At 35.2% G+C, this 21,260-nt stretch overlaps 1 protein-coding gene across 1 annotated transcript in view; it reads left to right on the plus strand.

Annotated features, from left to right (window-relative positions):
* LOC145670661 (lipase 3-like) overlaps nt 1-16,435 on the plus strand; it is a 30,717-nt gene extending 14,282 nt beyond the window's left edge. Inside the window, exons 5-9 of the mRNA XM_081739450.1 lie at nt 1,690-1,933; nt 4,512-4,673; nt 8,188-8,272; nt 10,843-10,985; nt 16,232-16,435. Of these exons, the coding sequence (XP_081595576.1) occupies nt 1,690-1,933; nt 4,512-4,673; nt 8,188-8,272; nt 10,843-10,985; nt 16,232-16,384 (787 nt within the window). The 3' untranslated portion in view covers nt 16,385-16,435. The remainder of the gene's footprint in view (nt 1-1,689; nt 1,934-4,511; nt 4,674-8,187; nt 8,273-10,842; nt 10,986-16,231) is intronic.
* Nucleotides 16,436-21,260: the final 4,825 nt, after the last annotated feature.

Raw genomic sequence — 21,260 nt, forward strand, 5'->3', positions numbered from 1 at the left:
TTTTTAAAAGCTTGCACCTCACGAAATATTACAGAGACAAAGGCGATATTCATCATAGATTGAGCAAATTAAAATTTAAATAATAATAATAATAATAATAATAATAATAATAATAATAATAATAATAATAATAAAAGATTCGAACATTTTTTGTTGTAAACCTTTTAATTGGGTAATATTCAATGAGTTTTACAGAAAAGGTCGAAAAATCTTGAAGAATACAAAGATGGCGTCGTATTTCGAGATGGTGAACCCACAAGTCGGACACCTCCTCCTCAATTCATTGCACTGATACTGTATAAGAGCGAAGCAAAGTTTGTAGCTTTACTCTGGTCAGTCACGATTCTGGCTAACATTTGTTCTAACCCACCACACTATACAGTAGGTAGCTGGAGCGATTGTCTCAGACTAGTTTATTAATGGAGTTGTTGTTGAGTTGAGTTTAAAGTCCCGTTCAGCAGCGAGGCTATGAGAGACGTGAACATACTGATTAACGTGGAATCGAACCAGGGTCTCCCATGCCAAAAGCGCATACACCGAGTTCGTTAATGAAGTAAATCCGTTAATATCTGAACTGGTAACGGTGACTTTAAGGTGGATCACTACGTGTTCCCAGTGCTATGCTAAACGCTGCTTAAATAGTGTGGCGTTGCCAGATAGTGTCGAGTGTTTACTGATGCCAGATAATAAAGGAAGTAATCATGGAATTCTACTTGGATACTTACTAGAGAAATTAGTTTTCGACCCTCACTACAATTCCTCTTCTCGAACTGCAACGCTAGAATCCAGGAATTTTCTTATTGTGACTACTACAATAAACATACAAATTTGGCAACAACGCGTTCTGGCGTTCTGCGCAAGTTTCGTTTCAAAATCTATTTTCTTAAATGTAAATTAATATTTAAATAAAATATGAAACATAACACGAAACACGGTCAAATAATATATCTATTTCGTATTAAGATCGTTACTACACATACAAATAAACATTTCATAAAACGAAGCACTTCTAGTAAGATCTAATAGCAAGTGCCATCTTGTGTGCTCATTGTAAAACGAATCAAATATTTTCTTTTATTTGTTACATTTTTCGATATCAGGAGACACAACCAAATGAATCAGTGTCTTGTGTTGTAGCTGAAACATTACTCTATCTTATAGTACAATATTTATAATATGTAACGTTTCATTGGGCAGTGGTTAAGGCAATGAGTTAAAATATGTACTGACTTCCGGGTGGTGATCCACCTTAACTATGGATATTCTTACCCGTTTTCATTTACAAACAATGTACGTTTCGCAACGAGTTGAAGGGTATGTGTGAAAATATTATATGGGATGAACCTAAATGATGTGCACAAACTCCGGGAGGTGATTCGTGACGTCAAAATACAAAAATCTGTTCTGTGTCTTGTGTACGGGTGACAGGGGTACCAACTTGGAATCGACAATCGAATCATGACATTTGGAACAGAACAGAAAGATGTCCAGAACAGAAAAGGGACTTTTTGTCTTATTTTGATATTACAAATCATTTCCTGAAGTTTGTTCAGACTTTTCAGGTTCACCTTGTATATTCTTAGTTGTTATTCACACACAAGACCATTCATTGATAAATGTATGATTTATCTCTTTACTATAGAAGAGTTTAATTACATTTAACTTCCTTTTCTTTTTTTTAAATTTCAGTTTCAACGAAATTGGGTTGTACGACCTACCTGCTGAGATCAATTACATTTTGAGGCTCACGGGTCAAAGAAGGATTCACTACGTCGGCCATTCGATGGGTACCACAGTGGTGCTGGTGTTGTTATCCGAAAAGCCTGAATTCAACAAGAAAATAAAAACACTCAATTTATTAGCACCCGTTGCACGAATGACTTATCCGACGTTTGCATTTCGGTTGCTGTCCGTCTTCCATAAACAACTGGAGGTAATTTTTCTTTATTTTTCATAATTGTTAAGAAACAGGAATAAATAACCTTGTAGGTAATTGCAGTTGAAATTATAATTAGTATATACGTTGCTATTAACTGCATATGTGTCATTGTTACGAGCACCTGTAATCACTGTATTTCTAAGGAGTTTGGTTTATAAAAATTTCTTTATATATTTACCTGTCTGTTCATGTGTCCGTCCAAACTCCTTTATACTCATGTATGTTCACCCACACCATTAAGCCACGCTGTCTCTTAATATGACACAAAACAGAGTATTTAGCAAAAAAAGAAAGAAAAGAAAGAGAAAAAACAAGCAACTGTGCTAGGTGGTCACTAGAAGTAAACTTTTCAGAACATATTCCAGTTTATGCAGGGTGAGACTTGATTGACCCACCGGGTAACACATGGATGCGTTTGTTGAGAGCAGGCGCGTTAGCGAGGATGATATGCGTATAAACGAAGATGAGGATCAACTTGTAACATTATGTCTGCTTTTGTATGGTTATGAAGTATACTTTTAATATTGTATGTGATGGTCAGTATAGATATTACAACTTATTCTGTATTTGTTTCTTCATCCTTCTTGCAGTATAATAGCATGGTAATGGAGTGAACTTTTCAATAGCACGTCTAGAATATGTTGATAAATACATTAGATAATCATCCCTTACATAAAATAAGATCTTTAAACATTATTCTTTTTTGTGAAGGAACAGACTGCACTTGTAATTTTTTCAAAAATGGCTCCCATACGTATAACTGAACCCAGATTTTTACATACAACAAACCAGTATTGCTTATTCTTCGCTGCCAAAATATGAAGCTGAGTACATTGTTAGTCAATTGCTCTTAAAATAAATACATTTTAGCAATGTGCAATAGGCGTTAGGAGATTCCCCACAGGGCATAATCCCCAGACATGCTTCTAAAAGAATCCCCAGATATGATGCTCTGAATTAAAGATGGGTCCAAAGTAGGTAAAGAGTAAGCCTTCATACCAGTGAACTCGTAATGCTTCAGCGGAAAGTCGGAAGTATTAGCGCCGGCCACTACCACGGTAACTCAGGTGCGGAAGAACGTGTGGTACGATGTATTTTTCACGCCTATACGTGAAAGAACCGTGAATTATGCCATCAAAATAACCATCGCAGCAAGCTTTCTTCCCAATAAGATGAACCCTAAACCTGGCTGTCTCTAAGACCGCATTGCCACGTTACATGAATCTTGTAGTTGCCATAAAAAGAAAACCTTGAAACCCTACCATATTTTACCATGTAAACATAGTCTTGAAAGGGACACACATTTTTTTCCATCTTGCAAGGAGTTGAACCATGTGCAACCTTCTGGGACGTCTTGCTTGCTACCTGCTATTGCCCTCCCGCTGACAAATAAAAAACAGTTTCGCCGCTTCTGAAACAACGGATTCTTTTGGACAGGAAGGGAAAGTGCGCCAAAATACACGTTTTTAATTAGGAGGTTCACTGTTTGTCCGCTAGAGTGCAGTGCTGCATGGGTTGAGATACCTTTCTTGCTTTCAGGAAGTTGTAACGTCTAAACAGTAAATAGAAAGATAGGGTTGCAAGTTTTTTTTTTTTTTTATGGCAGTTACAAAATTCATGTAAAATGGAAACGTGGTCTTACACTTTAGACTTCCTGCCGACGCATTACGTGTTCATTGCTGTCAAGGTTTACTTTATAACTACTTTGGACCTATCCTTAAACCCGAACATATCTTGACATTCTGTTGGAAGCATCTCTGGGAATTACGCGCTATGGGGAATCTCTTCACGCTGGAGAATACATCATTGGATAGCATACAGTACAGGGCGGGCCGTGCCGTGGGGGGCCGAGTGGGGCGACGGCCCCGGGCGCCGAAGTAAGGGGGGCGAAAAATTCCGGAGAAAAAAAGGAAAAAATAGGAAAAATTGCTTCGAATATATGTATGGGGGCGCCGTCGTATACTCTCGCCCCGGGCGCTGATTTTCCACGGCACGGCCCTGATGCAGTATGTGTACGTAGCTTTCTTTACGTCGATATGGACTGCAAATCCGCAGTTCCTCGTGTTTGACATAACGCGTTTTGTAATTTATGTTTTGCAACGATAATATGCATACACGTATGTTGTTAAGGACAGTGGTCCGGACGTAAGATACCATTTTTCTTGGTGACGAGACCTAAACATCTATGCTGTTAAGATATGATAAGCAGGGACGCCATCAATTATATATATGTTTTTGAGATATACGACGAAGAAATGAAGTATTAAGAAAATAGTTACCAAGTTTTAAAGGAACAAAAATAGTTTAATTTCTTGCAGTAATTATAGAAGTAAGTTTTGTTGGTTACTAAAGCTAATTTTATCGGATTGTGGACCTTATATATAAATGTTACAATTTTACACACTTCTTGACAGGCCTTGCTATGAAACCCTGCACTTTTCACAACAGGTCCATATGAACTTTCTTCTTATTTTGTGAGGAATCGCCTCTTAAAACTTCGTTGACGTAGTTCATTAACACCCTGTATAGATAATTTTCATTGATATATTATCATCTAACTTTATTTTTTCAGTTCGTAGCAACTAAATTGATTGGTCTGGATGAATTCCTCCCCGAAAGTGAGTTAGCCAAGGTACTAGCCGACACATTATGCAGTAATAACTCTCCATTACAAAGAATATGTGCTTTGGGACTGTATTTAACGTTAACTGTTAGCGTCAATGAATTAAACATGGTGAGTATCGAGCATTTCCTTTTATTATAAAGATAAATGATAAGGACCTACTCTGTTATTCTAGCACAACATTGTGATTTATTATTTTTTTTTAAAAAAAAAAAAAAGTACACATACTTAATTTTCATGCTACATTCAGATTGGTTATCACACAATAAAAAAAAAATGGCTGATTCAATTCTGAATTAAGTCTGATATAGTCGTAAATTTGGATGGAAGTGATCTACCTTTATTGATTTATTCATAGAATTATTTGTGCATCAATAATTTTCGTGAACGAACACGACATGCAAATACAGTAGAAAGTCGAAAATCCGAACTAATTGGGACCACATGTAGTTCGGATTTTCAAATTATTCGGATTTTCGAAAATGACCAAGAAAATGCCATTTAGACTTATATATACTGTACAGTATGTTGTTCTATCGATACAGTAGTTATACAAGTACATACAGTAATTACAATACCGTACTTAAGGCTACTTACATTTAATGTTTCTGAAGAACCTGCTCGTACACTAAATTACAGTGTTCTTGTAACTCACACTTAAAACTTAACTTTTATAGGCCTAAGGGAAAATAAAAACATATATGACAAACAAGAGCTCTTGTAAAAACACTGACTTCACACAACGCCGACGGACAACCCTATTGTTTGTTATTGCTAGTGCTAAGATAAAGTGTAGAAAAGCTTCTAAGGATGGCGTTCGGATTTTTGACGTTCGGATTATCGACGTCCTACTGTAGTTGAATTTGGCAATCAGCGAAAAGCATTATTGCTTTAAAACATTTTATTCGCAGAACAAAACAAAAAGAGCTTCCCCGTATTTGTAATGCTGAAAATTCAATTTCCCATTGTTTACAATGAGAATTCGCCCGCCAAATGCTTTTTTTTTTAATGTTAAGTCTATGACCATGCCCTTTTCGGTGATTATTCCTCATTGATACATCCGATCGGGACATGTGACATCTTACGACACTCACTGCACGCTCTGGAATCACCATGTCAAATCTGGTGAAGAACGGTTTACGGACGAGTGTCCGGACAAAGAAACGTCTAATGGCCATGTGCAAGTCCGAAGCTCAACTGTTGAACGAGGGTCATAACCAAGTTCGGTGAAAATGTCTATTGCACCAATAACGTTCAAGGTTAAGTCTCGGTCAAAAGGTGAATAAACTAGGTTTTAGCTTGAACGGTCAAACTTGAGAGTTTAAACTTCGTTGATCCAAGTCAGTCTATTTACATTCAATAATGTATTTGTATTTCTCCACTACTGAAATTACAATACATTTCTCGTTTCGGAAAATTTTTTTGCTCGTGGTTTCATTATTTTTTTCCATCACAATTACGATCACTGAAATTAGACTACTCACAACTCTATGCACACAATCTCGAAAGTCGAAAAGACCGGCACGCGGTATGCTTTCTTCATTTGTTACTTTGTTAAACGAAGATTAGAAACAAAAGACGACAACCAATCAGAGTCAATTTTACAAATTGACCGAAGTTTACTTAAACAAGATGTACTGAACTTAAACTTTCAATGGTGCAACAGATTCCTGGAACCACGTTTAAACTTGAAAGTTTAATGCTGAATGGATTTGAGTGAACGCTCGTTTAAACTTCGTTGGTGCACACGGCTGTAAGTCGACTAAAGAGGAGCTTCACTCCAACAATAGCTCTCTGTTACCCGAGTTGTATTAAATCTTGATAGAAGCCTAACGCTTTTTCAATTCCGTCTTACTTTGGAGTAAAGTCTCAAAATGGTAATCGTTAAATCAGCTACCTCACATGATGAGGAATCAACGTAGTATCACACAAGCAGTGTTGTTTTATATACAGTTACCAAACAATTGCTTTGACAAAAACATTTCTTTCCTATTAAAGGGATATGACTCTTTTGAGAGAGATAATAAAGTCTGGCATAAATTATTTATAAGTAGTTACAAGGAAAGAAATATAATCGATGACGAAGAGGAACATAATGCACATAGGAACAACAGATGGCAGCACTTTTACTCATGTAAATATTGTTGGAAAATGTATACGTTCACAAAACTATTTTCAGGAAAGACTGCAGGAAATGTAATACATTGTTTGTTACTTGGTATAAATGTCAAATAAACCGCGCATAGCTTTGCTTGTAGCAAGAAATAAAACGTAATACAAATTCCAAATGTAATTTTATGGATATTTATAACTTTCCTTCTACGCAATGTATAGGCTTGAAATTGCAGTATAAGTACGAGGGCTGTTTGGAAAAACCTCCGACTAATTGTAAAAACACCAAGGTAAATAAGAAGAATGTATTATATACATCTGAAAACTACTTCTTTCCTCTATTTTTCAACATAGTTTCTATAAACATTCAAGCACTTATCATATTTTTGCACTAGCTTAGAAGTTCCATCAGCATAAAGATCTCCCGCCTGTCCCTTGAGTCAGCCTGTAACTGCATCTTTCAATCCCTCATCACCACCAAAGCGCTGAGATCCAAGCCACTTCTTCCGAGATTGTGAGACGTCGATTTTCAGGAACTTTTCTATCAATTTTCTGAACGAGTTGATCAGTGATCACTGATGGCCTGCCACATCTCTCTTCGCTATGAATGTTTGTTCGTCCACTTTTAAATGAACGACCACATTCAGGAACAACTCCTTCACTCATCACACTTGATCCATACACGGCCAAAGTTCCCGATGAATAGCTGCTGCCGAACATTGTTTTGCTCTAAGAAAACGTATAACAGCTCGCACCTCGCACTTGCCGGGTTTTCTATTGCAGCACACACATTTTCAGACGCTACGAAACTGGGACTAGTGATTAGACAATCTTCGCTCTACCACGCCACAGCTGAATGCAGACTGATCTACCGTACACATGTGACAAAGATGGTACTGCTGTCCCCACTACTTCAAGCACAGTGACCAATCGGAGGTTACTTTCCGAATGCGCCTCGTATATCTATCGGCTACACAGTATTTACAGGAGACTTTAATAGCTTTGCTAACTACTGTAATTGTAAGTTTGTCTGAGCACTGATGAATAACAGTTATTAATATTGGTATCTTCATGGTTTGCATTCACCATCTAGCAGGTGTTACTAACAACACTTTGGGTATATGTAGAAAGATCACCGTGGCGATGTTTTTATCTCCGTATTTTTTTCGTTCATTCACTTACTGTAGTTCTCTAAGACCATCGTTGTGTTATTTTCACACCGTCTCTGTGTCAAATTGGCAACACCAGGCCTGTGTTAAGCGCAACACCGAACTCTTGGTGTTGAAAGAACGCGTTAAGGTGATAATCATGTTGGGACCTATGTTAACAATTGACACTATATTTCGTTGGTGTGTAGTATAGCTTTACTTTACTTATTCCACTACGTATAACCTACTTTAGGGACATTCTGTATATAGTTCCAAGAATATGACATTTCAAATCGTATTTTTTTGAAGAGGAATATATAGTAAGTACTACGATACTAAGAATGATGTTGTCTTTTTACTTGCAGCATAAAATCCCGGTGATTCTATCACACACTCCAGCCGGTACAGCAATTAGGATTTTCGTCCATTACGCACAGATAATAACATCAAGTAAGTAAACAAGAAATAATTTACACTTTTTATGGATAATAATGAAAAATAATAAGCAAAACATTGAATTACAAGTTGTATTTACGTAAAACAGAGTGAGTGTCACCGAAAGAGAAAGCTTAACAACAAAAGATACAATCTGCTGGTTAAGTGTATTTTGCTTGTAATACATATTCAGTACGTAAATCAGGCGCGCGCACACAATTTTGTTCTGAGGATGTTATTATATAACTACAAGGTGATTTTCTTAAACTCACGGATTTCATTTGGGTCTAGAATTTCTAACAGAAGTCCGATTTTCATGCGGTTTGTGGCAAATGATCATGGAAGGATGAGAGATTTATGTGACTATGTTTACTGGTTTAAATTCATCCGGGGTAATATCGGTCACGCCTCAAGAAAAGCCGCAAATATTCACCAGTGTAACTCACAATTGGAATCAAGTGTGGTGCGGTGTGAAGATTTGAGTTTTCTTCGTACAATGGAAACCTCGCCAAGGTCAATAAGAATTAGAAATAGGAAACTGGGCTGTTGTATTGAGAATTGCGCTGTACAATTCTGTGCTACTGTGTGAGTATAATCAGGACACAGTGAGAATAGTGTACTCTTTGGAGCAACGTGAGTTTATCTTTAAAAGTGTTTGGTAAACGGAATATGTTGTTGCTTCGCGAAGGTCATTTAAAAACAAATTTGCCTCACGTTCTGCCCCAGATAGTAACATAATATACCTATGGTCGCTAGTGAATAAATTGGAAAGAACAGGATCGCTTCTGAGTGAGACAGGGAAGCATCGGACCCTGTAGGCAGCTCTTGTGGAAAATGTCATTTATCGGCTCCTTAGGTCGACCAAGAAATCTCTCCGTTGTAGCTGTTCAACTTGGGATTTTTAGGTAATACCGCTAACACTTAATTTCTATTCTCACTAACACTTAATTTGTATTCTACAATTTTGCTTCAAAAATCCAAAATCTCATTCCAATTGCAAGGTACACTGGCGAATATTTGCTGTTTTCCTTGAGGCGTGACCGATATTACCGCGGATGAATTTAAACCAGTAAACATAGTCCCATAAATCTCCCATCCTTACTTACTAAAACATGACTATAGCGGATGAATTTAAACCAGTAAACATAGTCCCATAAATCTCCCATCCTTACTTACTAAAACATGACCATTTGCCAGAAACCGCATGAAAATCGGACTTCAGTTAGAAATTCTAGACCAAAATGAAATCCGCCAGTTTTAAAAGACTCACTATGTATTATGGCACTGCACTGTTAAAAATAATTTTTTTAAACTTGAAAAACCGTTTCTTATCTGTACACCGAGACAATATTTTATTAGAAATGAGATTTGGTAATTCTAATTCGTAAGGGAAGTAATAGATATATTTTCTTGTTCCGCTTTATACAAACCTCTGCACTTTTCTTCATTTCTCATTAATGAGAGTTAGTGCAGGAGAATAAGCATAACTTTTAGTAGTCATTATCTTCGTTCATTCACGATAACCCCAATCTTCCCGCTCTCAATGTATATGAATATATGTATGTATCAGTGGCGTATTTAGGGGGGTGGCTTCCGGGCTTAAGCCCCCCCACGAAATCTTACTGAGTATAGTAAAGTAAATGAAATATCAATGCAGAATTTTCACAATTACAGAGAAAGCCCCCCCCCCGAAAGTTAGCAAAGCCCCTCCCGAAACAAAATCGTAAATACGCCACTGGTATGTACCAAATTATACCCATGTGTACACTCATGTAAAATATTATTGTCGCATGTTTATAAATATGTTGTTGTAGAAATATAATTTGATAACGAATTTGCCCGGTATTTTTTTATAATGTTAGTATGTGTATAATCAGCAAAGACATGTACGCGGTAAATTTCAGGTCAAAAGAGCAGTAAATAAGAACAATAAAACGAAAATAAAACTTTCTTGTCCATTTAGCAACATTTTGTTTTACTCATGATAATTTTCATGTTTATAATTCTTTTCCTATGAAATTTACCACAAATATTCATTTCCCGATTATACACATAGTATCAGTATTAAAAGTACTCTGCAAAATCATTATGAAATTATATTCTTACAAGAAGACAGTTATAGATATGCGACAATCATTTTGGACATGAGTGTACATATAATATGCGTAATGTATATAATATAATATAGATGCTCGAAGAAGTCAGTTTTTCATGCGCCGCCCAATGTTTTTCTTTATAGAGAACAGATATTCCTGGTTTTCCTTCTTCCATGTTTTCATCTTTTACCATTTAGATAGAAAGCACGAACACATAATTATCTAGGATTTAACAATATTTATTAAAAAACACACACACACACACTTTTGCTCTTCAGTGGAGATCGACCTCTGTAGGAATCGTGATGTGTAGCCGAACGCGCACGACCATTTGGCTATAGACATTGGTATTGCTTGACGAATCCAGTCGACAGTTACAAAATTCAGGTTCTCCTCGTTAAGACCTTAATTGCTAATACTGTAAGGTACTTTAAATTAGAAGTTCTATTACTTCATTGATAATTTAATTATTTGTTATTCTTTCTACAGGGAAGTTCCAGAAGTACGACTATGGGCGGAGAATAAACATACAAAAATACCACCAGCCGACTCCGCCAGAGTACAACCTGAAGAAGATATCTGCTCCAGTTGCATTGCACTATAGCGACGCTGATGTGCTGGCTGACTCGAAGGTCAGTAGATGTAATTACAGATTATATTTTTTTCTTCTTGCTTTAAGTTTCACCATTGGTGTAAGCCAGATGTACAATATATACAAGGTGTATCAGAAGTCCAGGGCCATAAGGGAACTCCAGTCGTTGGAAATAGGTGGTTTTCAATCTAATTTAAAATAGTGGATTTCGTTTCAATCGCACCAGTCATTTGGGCTCCACTCTAGCAAGGCACTCGATGTTAAATGAGAAAGCAATGTTGCCAGTTCAGCAGGCTATTGAAATAAAATATCATGGTACACAAAAGTGAGACAGGGAATATGTAGGTTTGAATTTTATTAACATTATTACTCTTGATTTTGTAAATCTATATTAGAAGCTACAGTAACCACGACGACTCGTGAAGCCTGGGCTTTACAAGAATGAGAGAACTTTTTTTTCTCTCACGTGAGAAAAAGTAAAACAGTAGAAGTGCATCAACAATGTTGCCAAATTTAGACGAAATGACAAACGAGCGACAAAGGAAAGCGTTTAAAAAACTATAACACGAACATTAACAATTATTCAAATCAAATGGTAATAATAATAATAATAATAATAATAATAATAATAATAATAATAATAATAATAATAATAATAATAATAATAATAACTAAACGAAATTAAGCAGGAATCCCTGAACACTGTACCTTCAGGAGATGTTCTCCTATAGAGCGAGAAACGACATTGGCAAAATTTCATAGCCCTCGGGGGTTGAAGACTGGGACATGCCTTTGCGTACTAATGGATGTTAAAATTGGTAAATTTAGGTTAGGCTTGATGACTTCTTGTGATCATTATAATCTCAGCACATTATTAGCAATAATTTGTTTTCTATTTGTTTCTACAGACTTTTTTTTCACGTTTCTCTAAAACAAAAGTTGTCTTAGAAAATATAACAGTGACTTGTGAAGTTTTTCTAAAACCAACGTGCATTTTATTATCTTTTTTTTAAAAAAAAAAAGCTTGTTTTTCTAATTACAACTCTTGTCACATAGTATTCAGTGACAAATGACTCAATTAGAAGTTTAGAGATTTACTCTAATGGAATCGGAATGAACAAGTATAGCTTATGATAGTTCAGTAAACTAATGAATTTCATGTTTGGTCTGCCATTTTCGGGATTGACATCATATAGTTGCTGCAACTAATTCCTTCTTCTCAATATCCATTGCCTTATTATAGTCCACAGGGCTACTAACAACATTATAATATTCAGATTACTTCATTTCGAATATCCTTATTTATTTACTTATTAATATATCCTTTTTAGTTTAACATCCCTCGTCATGCTCCAAGGTTAAGGGTAAAAATGAAATGAAATGAATCAAAGTATTCTTTGAGTTTAACGTCCCACGATTACACCCTTTAGGTTAAGGGAGACGATGATTAAAGCAAGTGAATGATGACAAATTGGTACAATGAGAAAATGGGAGAAAACGGGAGTACCCCGAGAAAACCCACGAGCACGGTGTTGTCCACAACAAACTTACTTGGTCGGGGAACGAACCAGGGATCCCACGCAACAGAGGTAAACGCTGTACCACTGAGCCACCGTGCCCCCCCCCCTTGAGGTTAAGCAAGATGGTGGTAATGATAATGAACAAATTGGTTGAATGAAGAAATTGGGAGGAAATGGTAGAACATCGAGAAAACAAACACACACACACAGTTTGTCCACCACAAAGCCCATTTTTCGCGAACTGGGATAGAACGATAAACCCCATGTAAAAGGCAATAGGCCCCCGTGAGTTTGAAAACGTGTAATTTTTATAAATTGTATACTAATATATGAATTAAAAAAAAATCCAACCTTATGTCGGCAGATAGTCTTGGTCTTTCCATGGCAAAACCTGAAATAATGTTACTACCCACGTACCAAATTTCGTTTGTATATTCTTCCACTGAAATTTAGCATCATTTTCAACATTAAGCATGTATGATACGTGGATCTACAGATTAAGATGAAATCCGAGCCACCGTAATGACGTTCAATGCTCTGCTATCGGAGATCGAACCCGGGACCTCGTGAACCAAAGGCAAGAAGGAAAGAGTATGTTTAACAACAACTTTTCTCAAAATTACGAAATATTCATAAAACATAAATGGGACCACGGTGGTCCAGTGATAGTGCGCTTACCTTTGGTGTGTGAGGTCCCTGATTCGATCTCCGGTCAACTAAGTTTGTCGTGAACAACATTATGTCCATGGGTTTTCTGGGTATACTCCCTTTCCTCCCACTTTCTCTTTCACCCATGTCACCCTTAGCCTAAAGAGCATAATTGTCAGACATTAAATTCGTTTCAGATTTCATTTCATAAAAGATAAGTATGTGCTTTAAAAGGTTTGACAAAGAATCTAATTAGTAGAGCAACCCAAAAGCATAAAAAAGCATCAAAAGCATAACAGGAATTTTCACATATGGTTGGTACCTTGAACATGATTGTGGTTTGAGCTCCTCCGTGGCTAAGCGGTTAGCGTACGCGCCTTTGGCGTGGGAGACCCGGGTTCGGTTCCCGGCGGGAGCTCATGTGGTTCGGATTCCACGTTAATCAGTAGGTCCACGTCTCATATAGCCTCGCTGCTGAACGGGACGTAAAACTCAAACTCAATCAATCAATCAATGATTGTGGTTGTCTAAGGGTCTAGAAGAAACTAATTTTAAAAGCATAATAAAGCATAATTTTAGAAAATAAAGCAAAAGCATAATTTAAAATATATAGCACAATTCTTAAAAAAAAAATCTTTAACTACAAGTTGAACATACTGTATTAACATTTTTAAAAGAAATATTTACAATGCAAAATCATTGAGAACATAACAATGCAACAATGAAAAGTTTATTTTTATTTCTGTAAACTTTTGGGTGTAATCCTTTGATGTGGAGAAAAGAAAAAAGAAGAAAAACAAGAAAACTTCCACCAACAATGAATAGTACACAAGAACTCCACTCTATATTGTTATGTGTACCTCTTGAACTTGAGCACTTTCTATACTTTTTGGTGGCATCTTTTACTGTCCTTTTCTGTATATATGCAGCTCTAAGGTCCACAAAAAAAAAAAAAAAAAAAAAAAAATGACTCCAGTAAAGCATCTATTTACAGTGCATTAAGTAGAAACTTTTTAAATATGAAAGGAACTGGTTGCATAAAATATTAATAAATAGATCAAGATATTTAGAATGATTAATGTACAACAATGATTGAAATTAATATTAAAGCATAATAAAGCATAATTTGGAAAAAATAAAGCATAATTAAACAAAAAACAAAGCATAATGTGGGTTGCTCTACTAATTAGTTAGGATTGAAGTTACTCAAAGATTAATTAAAAGGAGACTTTATAATATCTTTAAACTTTAATAGAGCATGGGACGTTCTTTCTTTGAGACATGTTAATGTTAGTATGTTCTGCTGGTTGGGGTTGAAGTCAATCAGAAGCAAAGACGATTTCTATCTTAATATACGTACGTATTTCCATTCAGATATTTAAAAGGCTTTAAAAAAGTGAACCTCAGTTTGACCTATATGTATGTATGTATGTATATTTGCAACTATTTCGAGAACTTTGGTCATGTTTCGATGCTGTTTTCACTAATGAAATAAGCTATTTCCAAGGAATTATGTATAAAATATTTTTAAAAATATCATAATTAATTATTAAAATACCAAATAATTGCCACAACTCTAAAGGAACTTTTCCTTAAATATGCGGCAACCAGATAAGCAACATAGTTAGGCAGAGTGCATATAATTAAGGAATTTATATTTGCAGCCAGTTCTCAGAATGGGTTAACTCAAGTATCGGTGTTTCCTACGTTTTTCTGTCCAATCACGCTTTCTCGTCTGTTATCAATCTGATTGTATGTTTCAATTTTTGTGGTTTCATGCATTTTCCGTGGCTATGTTCTGTTCATACGTATGGTAAGTCCGGTAGAGATGGACCAGGTTTCTCTGCCTCCAAAAACTCGAATAATTGTGCATTTAGAGCATGTTTCTCTGAACGAAATCCAAGAAAGGACTTTCTGTAATAATAACTCAAGGTTTTTTAGGATCAAAAAAGATATATTTCTACCCGAAATTTAAGCTTGAGAAAATGGCTAACTGCTCCATCCATCCCATAGTATTATGGATTAGATAGACTATGCATTGTGGGAATGATGGACCATATGTAGAACCAAAACAATAAATGAATAATTTTGAACTGTTTTGTCTTTAAATACGTTATATTAATATAGTAGTTGTTATACAGCTACCAACGTTTTACTGAAATCCAATATTGATCTCATATAATGTAATATTGATTAAACTAAGATAGAAATATAGAAAATCTAAAAATGAACTTTCTTTTTAACATGGAATCTAGAAAAGAAACATTTGCAAGAATACATGTTTCATGTTTTAAGAAGAAAAATGAATGCAAGTAATTACATTGCACCGTACATTTTATCTTGTTTTGCATATTTGAAATTTTTGGCACACAAATCACAAACATTCTTATAATGTCCTATATGGTCCACCTCTTCCACAATGGCAATGGTTCATGTATTCCAAGAAGAAGACCTAAGAAGAGTAGTTTACTTCTTGTAGTTTTTGAACACAGAAAAGTTCATTGTTTTCATTAACACACTCTTTTATGATAAAACGCGCTAGAGGAAAACAAAGCCGAAGATATCTACATCAAGAACGATGAATATTGCTTTCAATAAAATGTGGTTTAAAAAAAAAAAAAGTTTTGACCTACTTGAAATTAAGAAACAGTGTCTACAATACATTCGCTATAACACAACACCAATATACACGCTGCACTCTGGTGGATAGTTTACTAATTATGTCCCCCTGGTTCGTCCCACCCAAGGGGTCCATCTCTACCGAACTTACCTTATACTGTGTGTACCAACAGAAACTGGTAAAAAGCTCTCACGTACAGCAGCTGCATGTTGGGAAATACGTCTAACAAGTGGCATTGGGTACGTACAACTTAAGGCTCAGAGTACTTTAAGCAGAAATTGTACGTTATCCGTATGTAACTATTTTCTCTAGGCAGTCAGTAAAAACAATTTCTCTCCACGCAGGCATTACGAATAGCTTTCTATTCCCGGAACTCTACAGAGGACATGAAAAAATACGATGGTTATATCAGTTCTTCCTGGAGAAAAGGGATAAGTAATTCAAAATTCATTATTTTTCTTACGAATTGTAATCTTTTTTTCTTTCTTTCTTTTGCAGGATGTCCTTTGGTTATCTAAGCAATTACCTAACTTGATAGGAGTATTTCGTATCCCTGTGACCACCTTCAGTCATCTGGATTTTACATTCGCAAAACACGCCAACACTTTAGTATATGAGAAAATCTTAAGTATTATCAAAGAACATACATAAAAAAGATATCCTCATAGTTCTGTGTCATTTCAATCCATATCATGCCATGTACCTGCAACAAATCAAAACATATCAATAAAATCTCTTTGAAAAAAATGTGTTTATTTCTTTATTATTTTTCAGGATCCTTAACTCTTAACCCGACGTGGAGTCCCACGGACTCCGAAATAAATATACTTGTGTACGTAAAAATTACTGTTTTTAAAATTTCACTTCTTTTGCTTATTTTTTTAATGCTTTATGTATGTTATAATGTATTATTACATAATTGAGTTAAAAAAAAAAACAAAGGATACACACTAATCAATAAATCAATTAGGCTAACACATGACCATATTACATTGGTCGCATTTTTCATAGCTACAAAGATAATTTACTGTTTCTAACACAAACCACTGTTTTTTTGTTGTTAGAAAAGGATATCAGAATACACTGAAACCGCCACATCTTTAACAAACACAATAGTTTATAAACCTGCAGGACACGAATATCACCAATGTTCCTGCACTCTACTCCTTGTCTGTTTCATCCGTAATAAAAATTCACCCGTAGCACATTTAGATTTATCAGATGAATTGTCACTGTCATTTTGTGCTATTTCTGACTTGCTTTCATGGTCACTTTGACTGACGGCCTTTTCATCACCCACATCCGAAAACAATACATGAAGCAAATCCCTACCCACATCGTTCATTATTCCTGTGACTTTCTCTGCAAATTTTGGTTCAGAATCCTTAACTGTGGACGGCAGAGACATTTTTAAAGTAGATTGTAAGCAAACAATTCAATTTCGACAGATATCACAATTTAAACCCACCTTATCAGCTGGAAACAAGAAGTCAGGTATGGCACAGAAATGTTACATAAACCCCGACATGGAGTCCCACGGACTCCGTGCAAACGCTCGACCAGCACTGAAATAAATTTTCAGCATGCCCACCGCAGAAAAGCGATGAAACTCAACTGACTAGAAGGTACTGAGAAGGGCGTTGAGCTACACAAAAAAATAAAAGGACATAGGTATTACATTACTCGCGGAGTCCGTGGGACTCCACGTCGGAGGTTAAGGGTTAAGAATTAGATACCTTCTGAATCGATATGTATTATAACAACGTCAGTGAATGTTTTAAAAGTTTCGCTTTCTTTTGCGTTCTGGAATCTGTATCGAATGGATATGACGTGAAACAACATTGAAAGACAACATTTACGAATAAGAAAAACACATTGTTTTATCAGTAAATGATAACCTTATCAATACGGAGCCCTTAAAGCAGTAAAAATTATAGTCGCAAAGATAGTGACTGACGTTTTAACAAATATCGATTCACCTGTAGCCTATTCACCACTATATTTGTTTCCTCAGGTAAGAGGTTCTTCATAGTGTGCATAATTATACCTACTTTTGGGCCACTCTGTATACGATCTGGCAACTCTAGTCGCGAAAACATGACTCCATAGAAGAAAATGAAGACTAGAAATTTAGTTTTCGGATCAAAAGATCCAATATATTTCAGGCAAAGATTTTCTTATAGGCCTTATATCTGGAGAAGTACATATAATGTAGCCAAACCCAAACTATCACTTAATTCAGTATAATGTGCTTATTCCATAGAAAATAAGAAAACTCGATTTAAGGGTCGTTCAAAATGTTTGTGGCCCCTGATCCAAAAACTAATTATTGACCAGGATCACAATCTTTTGATCAATTTTTGGGATCATTCCTAAAATTCTTGTTAGTGGATTTTAATTAAGACAGTAATCAGAGAGGAATAGCAGCTCTCCTGGCAATATTGTAAAGTGACACAGTATATGTTACAATAATGTTACGTCAAAGAGTGTTATTTCACTTATCACAGACTCAAGAAACTGTCAACAATCTGACAGATATCGGTAAAATTAACAACAAATCATGACGAAGATCAAGGTTATTGAAATTAAATCTTCCAACTTTTAATTGTTATGCATTCTTGGCAACAATAATATATTGCGTGAAGTGATTGTCAGTATTGACTAAGGTTGCCAACTCTCTCCATTTAAGTTGACTATCCTGATTTTTTGTTAGATCAGTTTCCCTAATTACACCTAAAGAGAGATGCCAAATTATCCAAAATACCTACAAAATACGTGACCAAACCTAGGGGAAAAGCTTCTTATAGTTTGCTGAAATTTTGATTACGTACTCTTAGGAACGTAGAATTCTTTATAATTTGTCTATCTAAAACACCTGCATCACCTGTGATAATGTTTATCATAGGGTATGATAAGTTATCAAATAGATAGTTGTCCAGCAAGAGCTCTAAGTGAATACATTTGGTTATTCCTTTTTTTTTTTTTTTTAAAAAAAGTCTCTCAAGGTCAACTTTATAGACGTGAAACAGGTGGGAATCTTTAGTCACGCATGGAACAATGTGACCAGGTCATTCGAACTAATCTTGTGATATTTCAATTGTGCTACTTGAAATGAAATGGACAACTGATTTTTTTTTTTTTTTTTAATAATACGTATATTACTACGTCAAATCCTTTTGTGTAAGTCTCTCGCACACAAATTCTTTGCGTGTCCTGATAAAACACAGAAATATTTTTTTTCACAAATTCATTCAATAGTCTCACAGTGACGTGTCCAAAATTTTATTCAAAAAAGAAAAAGTAATTTCTCTTCCTGTAATTATTAGGATATTAGGAGGTTTTCGGATTTCTGCGCACTGCAACGCAGATTTAAAACTATAGAAGCACTGCGTCTTCTTCTGAACTGTCGCCATTTTGTAACCAACTGACCGTTCGTTGTTCTTGAAACGTTATTGTCACTATGATACTAATTCCAAAACGTTATTTTCACTATGATACTAATTCCAAAACGTTAAATGATCACTTTTATTTTAAGTTATTTTATACCGTTGTGGTTCTTCGTTTCCATGTAAGATTCTTTCAAGTCAAACGATACTTCAAAAGTATTGTAATGTAGTGAAAAGTGTACATTGTATCATCCCTTCAAACTAGGAAAAAAAATATATTGGTTTGAAAATAATTGAAATGTTCGATTTTACTTCTGGTGGGAAATCCCTCTCCGTAAGGTAACCAATGGATGCACCGAGATCATGCATACACCGTCATAAAACACCATATATGTTAAGAGAACAAGCAGCGATGCTTGATCAATCAGAAGACAGTGTGTTGTTGAATAGGGTCATGTGAAAGTGCATCAAGGAGAATGCAAAATTGCGAGTGATTTCCCTTTTACGAGATCAAACTAATAAGGAAACATTCCGATTTCGTTAATTCAATTGCTGAAAATGATAGCTAGCACTGGATTCAGCACCAAAAGAAACAGAAAAAAGCGGTATTTATTGCAGACCGTATACGGGGTAGGAGACAAATAAGGGCAAAGTGCGAAGATAGAACGTAGAAAATGTCTAGAAATGCCATGTTGTGGGACCTTCCTGTGTCAGTTGCAGTAAGTGACCTGTCAATAATGGCAGAATAGCTACGATGATGATGATGATGATGATGATGATGATGATGATGACCCGAATATGTTAAATTGTGATATGTGTTGATCACTTTGGGAGAGCAATCATTACTGTCGATGATTATCTTTATTTTTGAATAAAATTCGTCATCTCTTTCTTTCAGGTCATTCTGTAGGCCTAATTATGATCACGACGGAGAGAAAATGCCACATTGCTTGGCTTTGGTGATATTAGACCCTGCAATAATTAACTAAATTGCTAGCGTATCAGCCCTTAGGGCCCAGAACCTTTCCAGTGTTTTTTGTATAAGACTTTATGCATAAAACTGTATTGGTGGTTTTTTGGATCTTCTATTTCGGGTAGTAGTTAATGCAAAGAATTAGTGTTGAAAACTCTGATTACTGTATTATTATTATTATTATTATTATTATTATTATTATTATTATTATTATTATTATTATTATTATTATTATTATTATTATTATTACTAATAATAATAATAATAATAATAATAATAATAATAATAATAATAATAATAATAATAATAATAATAATAATAATAATAATAATAATAATAATAAAGTAAGCTGTTTTGTTCTTATAGAAATTATCAAACGAACTTTCACTTTTAACTAGGTACTACTTCACCTTCAATTCCGGCTCATAATTCAAAACTAAAATAACATAACTCAACTGACACAAAGATCCACTTCAGATTGGAAGAAAGTGAGATAGTTCTAACACTAATTTTGATTACAAAGTTTACAGGTGCTTCAGTGATAAATGTCTGCAATGTCATCATTCTAAGAACTTGTATCTGCAACATACAAATGCCTTCTGACTTGTTTTGTGTTTGAAAAACAGGGTAAACCATTGACAAAAATTCATTTAAAATGCTTTATCTACCAATTACGAAAACTATGAAATTATCATGGTGAGAAATGAGGTTATGTAAATCAAATGTTGAAAGTGTTCTACATAATTCTCAATATACAAATTGTATCTTTTAAAGACAGAACATATGATATTACCAGGACCGGCCCTAGGGGATTTACCGCCCCGTGCAATGGCATTATTTTCTGCCCCTTCTTTCTCCAGAAAGAACAAATCTTGAAAGGCACGATCTACCCCATCATAAACAACGAAGGGGAGGAAAAATGCACTCGCACTCAGAAAGGCCTTAACATTACAAATACAATATCGTTGTGTCTGTTTTTTCTCTTTAAATAATAATCTATTATGTTAGTGAAAAATAAAGTAAACACGGCTGCAGAGAAACATGGTAATCTCCTTTGTATAGAAATCAATATCGAGCTTCAATTTCAATATACCAGTTTGCAATTTCAGTGCAACTAGCTCTTTTATCTTTATTTCTTGATTTTCTTTCTACATCTGTTAAATTTGTT

The sequence above is a fragment of the Thermobia domestica genome, chromosome 14 (genome assembly GCF_964235325.1).
Source record: "Thermobia domestica chromosome 14, izTheDome1.hap1.1, whole genome shotgun sequence".
Classification (NCBI taxonomy): domain Eukaryota; kingdom Metazoa; phylum Arthropoda; class Insecta; order Zygentoma; family Lepismatidae; genus Thermobia; species Thermobia domestica.